General features: G+C 40.9%; 1 protein-coding gene across 13 annotated transcripts in view; it reads left to right on the top strand.

Moving 5' to 3' along the window:
- The first annotated feature begins 1,633 nt into the window (after nt 1-1,633).
- LOC109635176 (serine/threonine-protein kinase WNK2-like) overlaps nt 1,634-13,950 on the top strand; it is a 39,543-nt gene continuing 27,226 nt past the window's right edge. For 6 of the 13 annotated variants that reach the window (XM_069526614.1, XM_069526615.1, XM_069526613.1 and 3 more), the window contains exons 1-2: nt 1,634-2,216; nt 2,529-3,336. In XM_069526614.1, the coding sequence (XP_069382715.1) occupies nt 2,704-3,336 (633 nt within the window). In that variant the 5' untranslated portion in view covers nt 1,634-2,216; nt 2,529-2,703. The remainder of the gene's footprint in view (nt 2,217-2,528; nt 3,337-13,950) is intronic. The other 7 variants (XM_069526622.1, XM_069526621.1, XM_069526620.1 and 4 more) reach the window with 2 other exon arrangements.

The raw sequence follows: 13,950 nt of genomic DNA, 5'->3' as shown, positions 1-13,950 counted from the left end.
ATGGAGCTGTCTGTTTGAACGTTTTCCTTTATTTACTTGATTCTGTGTTTACATGCGATGAATTCAGCGTTCAGCAAACTTTCTGTTTTTGAGTTAAATAACCTTACATCAAAATACAGCTTTAGTCGGCTGTTGCTGATGCATTCAATTCAACTATATTGAATTAATGCTCTTTGCTATCCTGTCCATGGACTTTTTGGATCAAGTATCCGCACTATTTTTCGATTCCAATTAACAATCACTTGTAAGAAGGCAAGAAAGAGAAACTTGAGAACTATTGCATCCCAGCTTCACTGCTAATAATGTGTCTTTGGTTTCTTGCAGCAGTAAGTCGAGCACCGCACAACTGAACATACCAAATTCCAACCATCAGTCTTGCACACAGACAATCTTGGCACAATGGAGTATTTACTTTTCCTTATTAAAAAGGTATTAAATATCTTACCTCGGCCCCACTTCTCCTGCTCCTGCTGCTGATGTTCATCATTTTCCTATATGTGCACGATACTGCACCCCACCCCTCACCTGCAGGCTGCAGCTCTGGGTAACTGATCTGCAGAGTGGATCATGTTGTTAGGGAAAAGTAGACCTGCAGCTACAGAACCTACTTAACATAAGTAGCAGATGCATTTGTTGTATTATGGTGCCACGACAACTGTGATTATGATTTTTTCTAGGATATTGTGTTGTGCATGTGGGACACACAAATCAAACACACACACACACTTGTCCCCATTACTTCAGAGGACATTACATTGATATTCTGGAGCCTTACTCTAACCTTAACCATGTTACAACTTGCATAACTCCTAACTTTTTTTGCTAACCTTAACCTAAATTACAAACCTTAACTTTAACTTAAACCTTAACCTAACATAAAACATGCCTTTACCTTTAAATTTCATGATTTACAAAGCTGGGATTTTTTTGTCCCAAAGGAAGATGACTCCCCATAATGTAACTGTGTAAACAAATTTTGGTCCCCAAAGCATGAGTAATACCTGGACCACACACACACACACACACACACACACACACACACACACACAGTGTCTCCATTACCCTACCCTGCGTAAACTTACATTGATTTTCTAGAGACTTACTCAGCCTCGACTGTGGTTACTACTTGTCAAACCATAACCCTCACCTTTACTTAAACCTAACCATAATCTAAACCTAAATCTAAACCCAAACCTAAATCTAAACTTAACATTAAAACTTATCTTCACTACAAACTTTCTTTTTTGACTCCCCATAATGTGACTGCGTAAAAAGACTTTGGTCCCCAAAGCATGAGTAATACCTGGCACACACACACACACACACACACACACACACACACACACACACACACACAAACACACAAACACACACAAACACACACACACACACACACACACACAAACACACACATACTGGCACATGTTCCACTAGAAAAGACCAACAAAGACTGTGTATGGTAATAAATGACAAATGATCTGTAAAATCTAATTCACGCCCCTTGGACCAAGCATGTGTGTGTGTGTGTGTGTGTGTGTGTGTGTGTGTGTGTGTGTGTGTGTGTGTCTGTGTGTGTGTGTGTGTGTGTGTGTGTGTGTGTGTGCAGCCTCTCGGAGCTGTGTGATTGGATGATCCTCCGGTCGTTACCAGGGGCGTGGAGCCGATCGGGGCTGAATGGTGGACACATTAGCGCGGCTCTCACCGGTGTATTAACCTAACGGAGGCAGAGACAGAGACACGGTGACAGGAGAAAACAGTTGCACACGTTTATTAATTAATTTCCGAGGGGACGACGGCGGAGAACAGAGGAATCCTCGGCGGGCTCCACTTGCAGCGGCCCGGCTCTCAAACTACACCCTCCGCAGATACAGCAGCAGCCACGACGGGGAGGGAGAGCCGAGACACTCGGCAACACCGGGATGAGAGGACTCGGGGGAAGGGAGGGGGATAAATAAAACCTAAAACGTGGTCGTCATTTTGCTTTTTAATCGTCACTATGCTGCGTGTTTTTCACAGTTAAAGCGGCCACTTGAAGCTGGGTATGTTTGCGGTCGTCCGGCTGGTAACAGGAGGATAATGCGCAGATAGGGCGTTTTTAAAGTCCGCCTTTTGTCGTGGACGCTCGGCTTGCTAACGTTAGCGTGCGGTTCTCCGGAGCTGGCAGGTTCACCGTGGTTTCGCTAGCGGGACTTTAGCCGAGCCTTCCTCGCCCCCAGGTGAGTCCCCCTCCCCTCCCCTCCCCCTCCTCATGGACATGACACCGCTGCTCGAGTGTTTGAAGTCTGGTTCATTTCAGTGTAAATCAAGCAGAGTGAAGTTTGGAAACGTGAACTTGTGTTTGCTAGTGAACGGTTAAACAATTCAACTCGTGGTGTTGTTTTTTTTTTCTCATTCACCTGCTTTTATTCCCACCAACTAACTTTCACTGCTTAATGGCGGACGCCTGTTTAACCCCAGCTGGCTTCAACACCATCTTTGATTAACAGGTGATGTGTTTGTTTCTCTGACTGTCGGTGTTTCTCTCCCAGCTCCTCACATCGGATGAGATCTCACCATCCATCCCGGTGTCGTTAGGGGCCTCCACCGGAGAACTGCGTCACCGAGTGGGCACTGCAGGTATCCACCTCTGAGTCTTCATGCTGGGAAGTCAAGCCATGGCACGAATGACCTGGAAACCAAAGTGAACCAACCTTCAAAATCACAATGGAGCTGGAGGCTAATTCAAACTCCGAGGCCCACCAAGAACTGAAATATCCATCGGTGTCCAACTCTCAGTGTGAATTGACCATGGGCGACGGGAATATCAACCTGGTGGACCCGGTGGTGAGAGGAGGCAGCGACCCCAGTGCATACCCTTCCTCGTCCAGCTACCAGAGGAATGTGCATCAGAGATTCATCAGGAGAAGCCTGTGGTTCTCTGACATGGACGAGCAGACCTTCGAAGCACCCGAATGTGACAACAGGAGTAAAATCCTAAATATAAACCTGCGAACAATAGTGGACAGGAATCGGGGGACTACTTGCGGGATACAGGAGGGGTCTGGCACTGAGAGCCAAGGCAGGCAGAAAGACATTGCAACGGAGAGCGCCAGTGCTGATGAGGAGAAGGAAAAAGGTGGAGATGTGTTAAATGTCATTTGCAGCAATGGTGCTAAATCCGCTATCAAGGCCTCCAGTGAGGAGACAGAGGAGGAGGCGGAGATGAAGGCAGTCTCCACATCTCCAGGAGGAAGGTTCCTCAAGTTTGACATTGAACTGGGGAGAGGCTCCTTCAAGACTGTCTACAAGGGCCTGGATACAGAGACCTGGGTGGAGGTTGCCTGGTGTGAGCTGCAGGTAAAGTATTTCAGCTGATTTACAGTCCATCCCTCTGGGACACCCAAGCACCGTTCCAGTTGAGCGTAAATGCAGCAGTCACGTGTAGTTTCGAAAAGGCTGTTTTTTTCTTATACGTATAAATGGGACATGGGAGACGTTTTTAAACAACAGTGTCATTTTGATTGAGAAATATTGAAATATTTAAAACTAAAAGGGCACTTGCTTACCGCCGCCAAGGCCCAACAGTCCCCCTGTGAAACCACATTTAAATTCAAGAGATCTGGATTTTTTATTGGCCTCTGCACCAAATTTTCCACACTCCTAAAAATTGGATTTTTTTTTCCTTTATCGAGATCCATGTCTAGTCATCAACAAAATTGTGATTTTACAAAATTCAAAGGGTTCTTTCCTGCCCATACCATTTAATTTCATCTGTCCAGTGGTTTTTGCATAATCTTTAAGATAATAACAACATAACCTTGGTGGAAGTAACAACCACCTTTTCTTTCTCAACAAGAAATACTTGTAAGTTGTTTTTCAGTCATCAGTGATTTATATTAGGCATAAGGAATGCTTTACTCTCACAGGAAGCTCCTTCTCTTAGTACTCTGTCGGTGAAGGTTCACACATCATGACAGTATAATGGTGATGTCTTCAGGGAGCTGTCAATCAGCCAGCGTCTCATGAGGGGAGTCCGCTAAGTTGCAAATGGGTTACCACTAAATTTTAAATGGGTTTACACAGGAAAAGTGATTGACAAGCACTGGCTGCTGACGTAGAGGTGCACACCTCCCCTGAAGTAAAGTGATCAGCAGTTTTCAAATACACAAGGAGAGTCTATCTTGTCTTGCATTACACAGACAGAAGAAAATCACCAGCTTAGACTGTGCAAAGGTATTAACTAATTATTTCCGTCCTTTGGAGACTGCAACAGGAATTATCTTTCACTCCCTCTCTCTCCCAGGAGGCTTAAGGGGGACTACAATAAGCATGACTGGCCCCCTCACTGAAAGAAGACCTTTACTGTGATTTGTTATTCTTTCATCATTCAGATTAAATTGGTTAAAGATTCATTTTACATTCAACCATCATTTTTCTGTAGCGTCGAATGGCCAGCTGATAATACGATGAGTCTGATTACAGTTAGTGGAGGAGACTGTGCAGGGGGGAGTGTGCTCTGTCGCAACGAATGTGTGTGCATGTTAAGAGCAGTGCTTCTCCCTTGCATCCCTCCCTCTGTGCAACAGGAGGTAGGCAGACAGGAAGCAGCTGAAGTGTGTTGTAGCCTGCTGGGAAGCGTGTGGCTGCCCTGTGGCCTGGGTGAATACTTTGCTTAGGATCCTGAAAACATGCTGAGTCAGTAACCTGAGAGACCAAATAATGCAGAGTCCTTGATGCATGGAAAAGAACTAAACCTGTTCAGTATAACAATGCAGTGACGCATGTCGCTGAGGAACTGAAAAGATAACATGCCATTGGCTAGAAATGAGTAAAGCTACAGCAGCGCTGAGAGCCACCCCATGACTTCATTTGGATGATGATGTCATTCAGACTGATTGTAGCAGTGAGCAATCCCACAGCTCCCTCAACTTGACAATGAGCTGCAATTGGACTCAGCAGCTGATCGGATGTGGAACAGGAAACAATTTACTGTGTTTTATTTTCTCCCAGGGACACATTGAAGCTCCCTCTAGTGGTCAATCACTAATCCCTGTTGGTCTCTGTACAAATGGGTCTTCCTCGCAGCCATGCTTCTCATCTAGGTGCTCTCTCATGCAAAGTTTTGTATTTTTGAGCTTAAAGTTTACTTCTACAATACTGTTAAAATTGATAAATAATAAGACTGCGATGATCAATATGTTACATTAGAGCTCTCCTTGGGTCAGTTTACTGAGCAGATCAAAACCACAGGTTGAGACTCTGTGATTGAGTCAATAAGGTGGAAAATCTTTAAAATGACCAGAACCTTGATCTCAGGTCGATTCCTGCTTCTATAAAGATAAACTATTCAACCGGTAATGACGAGGAGTAATAATTTAAACCGTCAATAGGGTTGTGCAGAATTGGTTCAGACAAGGGCACTCTGTTTTAACTAACCCCATTTAGAGCTTGTCCAATTCAACTTTTTCTAGTTGAAAAGTGGAAAATGTTGCTGCACCTGTGAATGGTTCAAGAAGTACTTGGTCTTTTGATTAATAATTTCTGTATTTTGGGCATAATATGCAATAATCCTAGGATTGTAAGTGAGTAACAGTGATGTTCTGTGCCACTGACTTTAGACTTGTATTTTGTTGGTCGATTGTGCATTCACTTTTCACTCACTCAAGATGTGAGCATCAACAATGCACCTGACCACACCTCGCTTTAAGAGCAACACACCCATAGGTGCTCTGATGGTAGTATCATAGTGTTTTCAGCAGATGCTAATTTGCAACAAAATATAAAATAAACTGAAATAGTGAGATAAAAACATAAATGGAGTACAGCAAGATACAATAGAAACAATTAGTATTAAAATAGCTACAGGAAATTGGACGTGAGCACAGATTTGTTGGTGAATCAACCAGGACTTAGTAAACCCCCACGTAGTGAAGCTTGCAATGCATTTCAAGTGAATTCCAGGACTTTTCTTTCACAGAAAGTCTGTCAGAGCTAAAGTCTATAAATGAGTTTGCAGAATCACTGATGTGTGAGTACATTTAAACTTAATGAAAATTAATTACGTTTGTAAAACTTAAAACAGTTAAAACAACTTTTACAATTTTTATAGTGCATGTTTACTCTTCAGTGTTGCATGTAGTTAATGCCAGCTCTGCATCGCTCACTAAAGTGTGGTTAGAAAATTGGCTAAGACAGATGAGCTCAAAAGAGATATGACTGTGATTTTCCACTGTTTTCCCTGCTTCAAGTGGTCACATGCCTTTCTTGCCTAGAAATTTTAATCTGGTTCCATGTTTATTCCTCCTTCCCCCCCTGCCCTCGCTGTCTCGTAACACTGCCCCTTTCCTCCCATACCCATCTCCCCCACGTTTCTGTTTCTGTGCCAGGCTGCTAGCATAACACAGATGGCCCTGGCTCAGGCAGGGATGTTAATCTGAGACAAAGATGCCTGTTGTGAGTTTTTCATTGTCAAGAAGAAACACATCTCGTGTTTCTGTTTGCCTTGTCTCATTCGGTCATTGCCATGGTGGAATTCATTTTTTAAACTTTGGAAACTTCCTGTTTCTGCCAGTTGTGGCTTTGTGTATAGATGTTTATCTCAGTGTTGAATACTGTGTGCACACTCACAGATACAGAGTTAACTTATGATTTTGTGCAGACTTCTGTGGTATTTGGCAGAGAGTGTGTTGTTCTGTAGATTAAATCTGGTTCTTAGCTTGTGACTGCAGAGCTGACAACTATACCCGGGCCTTGATATGAAGCTGCCTGTCCCTGCATGTTTGCTGGAGAAGTGGGAACTCCTGAATCCAAAAAAACCTAACAAATGACACAATAAGTCACAAATTTAATGTCTTGGCTCTAAACATTGGATTTTTATGTAACAGTAGATTAAATTGAGCTTGTGGCTGTCTCTTTGGATTAACATGTAAAGGGCAATTTATCACACAACAACAACAACAAAGCACTCTTGACTGCTTAGATGAAAAAAGGAAAATGTTGGAGCCCAAGTGGGTCATTGGTTACAGCCCATTTGCCTCTAGGATGCCCAAGGCCAGAGCCAGAGGCTGTATATAACAGTGCCTTATCAGTAGGTCCCATCTTCAGGCATGCTTCAGCTCCTGTGTCACTCAGCCAACTGAGGACCCAGAGGGATGAAGGATAAGCCTGTTAGAGCCACAGCAGTGTGGTCTGTGGAATACTTCCAACAGGCTTGTTGTTTAGAGGCTGATTAAGGAAATATACATCCAATTCATACGAGACAGTCATCAGCCAGTGTTATTCAAAAAATGTAGAGTCACAATTTTTTTGTCTTGTTTAAAAAGACAAGTAATAAGATGAGTGACAAGACTAATTTAAATGATGGGCTGAATGAGAAAAAACACTCTCAGAAATCTCATCTGTTACAGAAAAGTATAGCCTGGCTTACTCGGAAACCATAGTTTTAATTCTGTCTTTAAAAAAGTTATTAGGAAATAAAAACTGTTTACTTTTCAGCCTGAGCTGATTTATGCTTTGTGGGTACTTTATTAGGCACACATGTAAAACGTGATCGAATACATCAGCAAAGCCATGAAGTCTGCCGTTACAAATATGATGATGTTCAGATTTGATTCACACTGTCAGAGGTACTTTAACTGTTTATCATTTAAATTGTAGTTTGCAGTGGAGCTGAACTGGAGTGCATTACATTGAGAGGAATCTTTATTGTTTGCCCGCCCCATTTACAACATGAGAGGGAAAGAATATGAGATGCACATGTCAATACAATGCAGTCCATTAAAACACCACCACTAACTACAAACGCACTATTAAATATGTAGTTGTATAATAATATGTGACTGAGCTGGTATACTGGATTTATTTAGATTGCCTTATTGTTTGGTCAGAGTGTATATGCATTCATGTTTAGCAAAAGGCCATTTAGAAAACATGCCTGCTCATGTGGCATTTATAGTTAAAGTGGCTCAAGAATAAGTGTTAGCAAGTGGGGAGAAGCTCAAGATTTAGCTTGTCAGGAGTATGAAGGTATTTATCAGGGAGTTTACAGTATTGAGAATGCTTGTTTGGTCAATTCAACCACTGTGTACAATGTGAATGGATACATTTGACGTTCACACTCAGGTCAAATTAATTTGTAGTAGTTTTTACATGACACCTGGGTGAATGCACTAATTTCTACTGGCAATAGGAAAGGAACCCTTTTAAGTGAGTTTACCTGCATTAAAAAACTTGTATATACCCTCTAATTTTGATGAAAAAAAAACATTTAATATATTTCGCAGAAAGAATTTAGAAATACAGTGGTGGACTAATAAAAGCAGTTTTCCAGTATGTGTTTTTAATTGTTTGGACTTTTCTCCCTGGCACATTATATTATTGTAGGTTTGCAACTAACTGTGTTAAGTCCATAAAATGTCATATTATAGTAGAAAAGAAATGATAGTAGGATTTTTCCACTTGTTTTGTCTGAAATGGCAATTCCATCATCTGGCCTCTTGTGTCCATGTGTACTGCTTAATTTTGACTTAAAACCTAAAAAACATGTGTATCAGTGTTTTATTAAAGCTGAGTCATACTGCTAACCATTAAGAAGCAATATGTGCCCCATAATTTTCTTGGAGCATACCAGTAGTTAGTGAGGAGCTACCAGAGTACACCTACATCACACCTACACTCCTGCAGTCTAACCTTGAACTGATTAAGATTTTAGCTAAATGGCCTTTGACCTCACTTGTCCTTCCCCCAGCAACAGGAAGTGTCACAACAGCTCATTAGACCCTGTAATCCCTTTTGGAATTTAAGGAGGTTATTTATTATGAATGAATCTGGAACACTTCTGTATCCTGTTAAAGCCTCCTGCTTAGGCTCTGTGGTATGATGACAAGGGCTACTTTTAAGACACAGTCTACCTGACCTCTGCATCACTAAGCTATTTACGTAAGAATGCATGGAAAACAAATGGCCTCACTGTTAAACATAGTTTAAAATCACTGGTCAACTCAAACATTTGACAGCTGATTTCAACCCTAAAGCTCCTTTCGTGCAACTTCTGTTGGGCAGTGCTTTGAATAGTTTGTATAGTTTCTTCTGTTTAGCTTTATCAATATCATTGCTGAACTGTGAGGTTTGTGTAGCTTCCATATATATATTTTGTATGTCCTATATCCCTCTAGGGATTTTCATTGTATGTGTGCTTGCAAGATTTTTCTCTGGCCTATCATGAGGCAAAGGTGGTACCAAAGGTGTGACCTAATGAATTGTTTACTAAGAATACGTTAAAGGTAGGAATCCTGAGTAGCCCCTCAATAAAGCCTGACTCTTTGAAGATCACTGTATTTATCATTCATTCAGCATCAGGGAGCTGCTGATTCAACCATGTGGGCATTTTGAAGGCTGTTATTACTTCCAAGTAGGTTATGTTTTCACCTTGTCGGTTGGTTGGTTTGTTCAGTTGTTAGCTGGATTATGCAGAACCTACTGAACTGATTTTCACGAAACCTGGCAGAAGTATGCAAAATGGATCAGAGAAGAACCAATTCAATTTTGAGGCAGATCCAGGAATTTAGTTTTTCCTTTATTTAACATTGCAATAGCATTTGTTTTTTAAATTTTCACAGATTTCCGCGGAATCGTTTATGGATCTGATAATGGTAACTGTGCCATGCTAGATTGTAGTGATTTTGCAATGGATTGACTTGCACTAAAAGGATCTTTAGTGAAAAATAATGGAGAAAGGTTAATTGTATAGCTAGTCTGGCTATTTTGTGTATATGTGACAGATGGGTTTATGGCTTATATATCAAAAGCATGTGCCCAATGGAGCACACATAAAAATGACTTTTATCTTTGTATTTCTAAAGATGTCGCCATTAAACAGGGAACCAATTGTCTGTAACACCACTACTCGTAGTCCTGACTTCCATGAAACCTGACGAATGTATTTATCATGTTCGTAGTGTGATTATGGATTTTACTGTTAAGTTTCTTTGAAGTACCATTTGCCTTAAAAGATGGCAGTGATGAATCAAGCACAGCATTCTTGAATTTGTTATATTATTGATGATCAGGATTGGTTTTGGTAAAGGCGCCACATAAATTAAGAAACAAGGCTGCTTTCAAATCCTCCATGTTTGTGTGGTGTTTAGTCTGGGTCAGAAAATGATGCTGAATAAAGGCTGTCCCTCTGGCTCTGTGCCCCCACACTGCAGCAGCTGATAAAATGGTCTAGGGAGGGGGGACTGGCAGTGCCTCCCATTTCAACTTCATCTTTCAAGTACATCTCTACCCAGAACACCACTTTCCTCTCTGCCTCGTCTCGGCTCATCATCAGTGATCCTGGGAATTGGTCACACGTGCCAGACCAACCGCTCACCTTACTTACCCTGGTTTTCTGGCTTGCACCAGTACAAGCTGGCTTCATTAGGCTGTGCTCATTTACATGGGCATTGAGCAAAATGATTCAGAACAGATGGGTGAAATTGCCACCCAGGGTATCATAGCACCACAGCTATTTGTAGCTGGTGTGACTTTTACAATGTGTCTGAATATCTGTGTGTTACCATTAAGCCTGGATGTTTGGTGTTTGTATTAAAGATGTAACCACCAGCTGTTGTGCCTCAGATTCTGCTGGTCACACTGGTTACAGCTGCTTCTTGTCAACTATGAAGCCCTGTTGATTTTAAATGAAAAAAGCCAATAACAGTGAAAGACTGATTGTAGAGTTTCACAATAAAGAATACATACTATTAACGTTTATCATCAATATTAGACATTTGACCATCAAATTAATATATTAACACTAATCTCCACTCTCTTCAGATGCTGATACAATCTTATAAGCTTTTTAAGCTAAGGTTAGCATGCTAACAATGACATTAGATGAGTTTGCTTTTCTGTTCGCAGGAGGAGAGCGCTGCTAGCTGCAGTGCAGACTAGTAAAACAAATAGAAAAGATGGAAAGTAATTTAGTTAGATATTTTTTTACAAATATGCATGTGTTTCTTAAAACTCAATGTCAGGATCGATCAGGCCTAAGTAAAGTCGGTAGTTGTCATTGTAATTGCATAACCAGCATTAGTCTTTTGAGGAGTCAAGTGTGTAATCAGCAATTGTTGTGTCTTTGTCTGTGTGTCAAAGGGCTGTTTGTTAGCCAACGCATTTAGTCTGTGACAGGAAAGAGGTTTATGAGAGGTTTGTTTGCCCTAATCCACATTGGCTAACTCCTGGTCACAATCAGCCAGACACACTCATGGACTTAAACGCTCTTGCAACAAACACAAGTGCCATACACTATGGGCCACTCAAGTTCATTTCAGTCATAAGTGCAGCAGTGAAATAATGCTTTGTCTTTGACCCCTTAATAAGTTAGGGGTGTTGGGGTGTGCTAATGTCTGTCATACATCTCCTCTACATAGCGTCTCTCTAATCTCTTCTCATTTGTTTTTCTTGGCTTACTCCCACCCAGACAACAAATTGGTCATAGGCTGATTTTAACTTAATGAGTGTCCTACTGTCACAGTATATTAGGGGCTTGTCATCTTGTTTATCTTTGAGACTCTTCCTTGACAAGGCTGGGTGATGCATTTAGAGATGTTCTGATACAGTTTTTCCATTTCTATTACCTGGACTTTGTGTATCAGTCGATTCTTGAGTTCTGATCCAATTCCTGCATTTAAACATTACATTTTCCCTTTCCCTTGGTGAACTCTTTGTGCACTTTCGTCTGATGGTTCTTATGAGATTGCTAGTGTTGTAACTGGCAACACTAGTGCCACTCCTCCAAAAGTCTAGCATATGGTACATGGTGGTGTTTTACTTGTGGGACTTTTTAGTCCAAAATATTAACAAATTACATTCTAGCTAGCTTTAGCTTATGCTACACTACACAAGAAAGGAAGTGTTCCTCTTCTTCACTCTTAAAACATTACTTTGCAACTGCTGTTTCGGAGGGACAGAAAAAAAGTGATGAAACTAACATACTTTCAAGATGTGGTATCGGATCGGTACATAGATACACATACTTGCCAATGCCCGTTTTGGCATTTTCAGCAGTATCTAAGGTATTTCTGATGCTATCACAACATCTCTCTGTGCATTCCCTTTGTTTTTCCTCATGTAAAATGTTTTATGCACCACCATGAGTGCCAGTGTGCCGATAAGCATAACTCGGGTGTTAAGAGTGGATTTATGACAGAAACAGAGATAACAGAGTTCCCAGGTACAGATGCTGGCCAAAGCTTCCTGCAGTCCTGACTGATGGGACACAGTTCAGCTGAGGGCAGACTGCTGGCTCACAGCTTCTCCTGCATCAGCTTCTGTTACAGCAGCAGAAGCACTGCAATATTCATCTGTTATAAAGGATGGGTGCAGAGGGTGGCACGGTGGCCAAGGAAATTAGCATACCTTCTTCAGCATGGCAACCAGAGTTAAAACCTCCTCCTTGCTGAAATGTCTAAATAAGATGCAGCTGTAGTGATGAGGTTCTGTAGCACTTTGGCCTGCATAGATTAAAAGAGTATCACTAATCTTATCATTTCAATTATTACTGAGCCTAAGCATCATTGCGGTGTTAATAAGCTATGCTAAAACCTCTGCTCCGTGGTGTGTTTGAGTGTGTGTGCACAGATTTACTCTGATTATGATTAGTGCAGTTTTAGTTTAGTTTTTTCAAGTACATCCTGAGTTTAAATATTTTCTTTCTTAATCTCCTTAGCCAAATGTTGTAAGTACTTACAACATTTATTGAGTTGGGTTTAGTTGTCTAGGTTTTATAGTAGAAGCTGTGGACCAGTTGTTTGGATATAAATCCCTGTCACACTATTGTTAATAACTCCAAATGTTGCCATGTAAAGGAGGGATCAGGATGAGGCCGAGTTAATTAGGAAAGAAGAAATTGTGATTAGGAACACAATTCTGTGGAGAAAGACTGACCCGAGATGGAGTGTAATTTAGCTGCCATAATTAGGGCTAATGCTGAAACCTGTTGCATTCCTAATATATTTAGATCTCACTAGTTCAATGATATTGTACTACACCAACTTGATGGTGTCTTTCTTCCACCTTCTTTTTTTATCGTTACCACTAATGCTTCTTTCTGACATGCACTGAACTGTGAAAGGGTTTATTTGACAAATTCTCCAGAGTTTTTCTGCTGGCCCCCTAGTTAAAGCTGTGAGAATACAGTGAGTGAGTGGGCATATTGGACCTTTCTAACACATAACACATGCAAAAAACTGAAAAAAAACATAAAGAAGTTATATCTCAGGATAGAAAAGAGGTGTGGTAGACAGGAAATGCTGAAGAAGAATATTCGAGAGCTTTTGGGGAATAGGGCCTACGTCAGTGTTGGAACACTCACAGGAATGCTATAAAGGTTTTCCTGTGGTAGAAATGCATCTGACTCAAATAATCTCCTGCTGTGTTGTGAAAATCCGAGTTCATGTCTGAAGATGGTTTAAGATGGTAACTTCCTCATTGATTTGGGCCAAAGTACAAAAAACATCATAATCCTAAGAATTCTTACCAGAGCAAATAAGCCTTTATCTTATGCTGTGTCTCAAATCAGAAACTTTTGAATGTTTTATAAAACAAAGTTATACCTGCACTACACACTATAGTGTTAGTGATGTCGTTTGAGCTCAACAAGCTGTGCTTGTTTTTATTATTCGGTTCATGGCAGAAATTTCCAATTTAAATAAATCCTTTGACACGCTAACAGAACTTTTTACTGTTAGCTCAGTACTTGTGTGTTTTGAATAGCAAAATCCTCCAGAACTGATTTCACATGAAGGGCTCTCATTGTTTGATGGATGTGTGTTGGATGACATTTTTTGTTCTCTCTCTGTGACTTTGACAGGCAAATAATCATAATAATAATTACAAGCCTGATGAGCGAAGTTGGCATCAAACTGCTTCTTTTTTTTTTTAAACTAAGGCCACATGAAATATAATCTATTAATGTATTTAAACATT

Source organism: Paralichthys olivaceus, chromosome 6 (assembly GCF_024713975.1).
Source record: "Paralichthys olivaceus isolate ysfri-2021 chromosome 6, ASM2471397v2, whole genome shotgun sequence".
NCBI classification, from domain to species: Eukaryota; Metazoa; Chordata; class Actinopteri; order Pleuronectiformes; family Paralichthyidae; genus Paralichthys; species Paralichthys olivaceus.
This window is presented reverse-complemented; position numbering and strand designations above follow the sequence as displayed.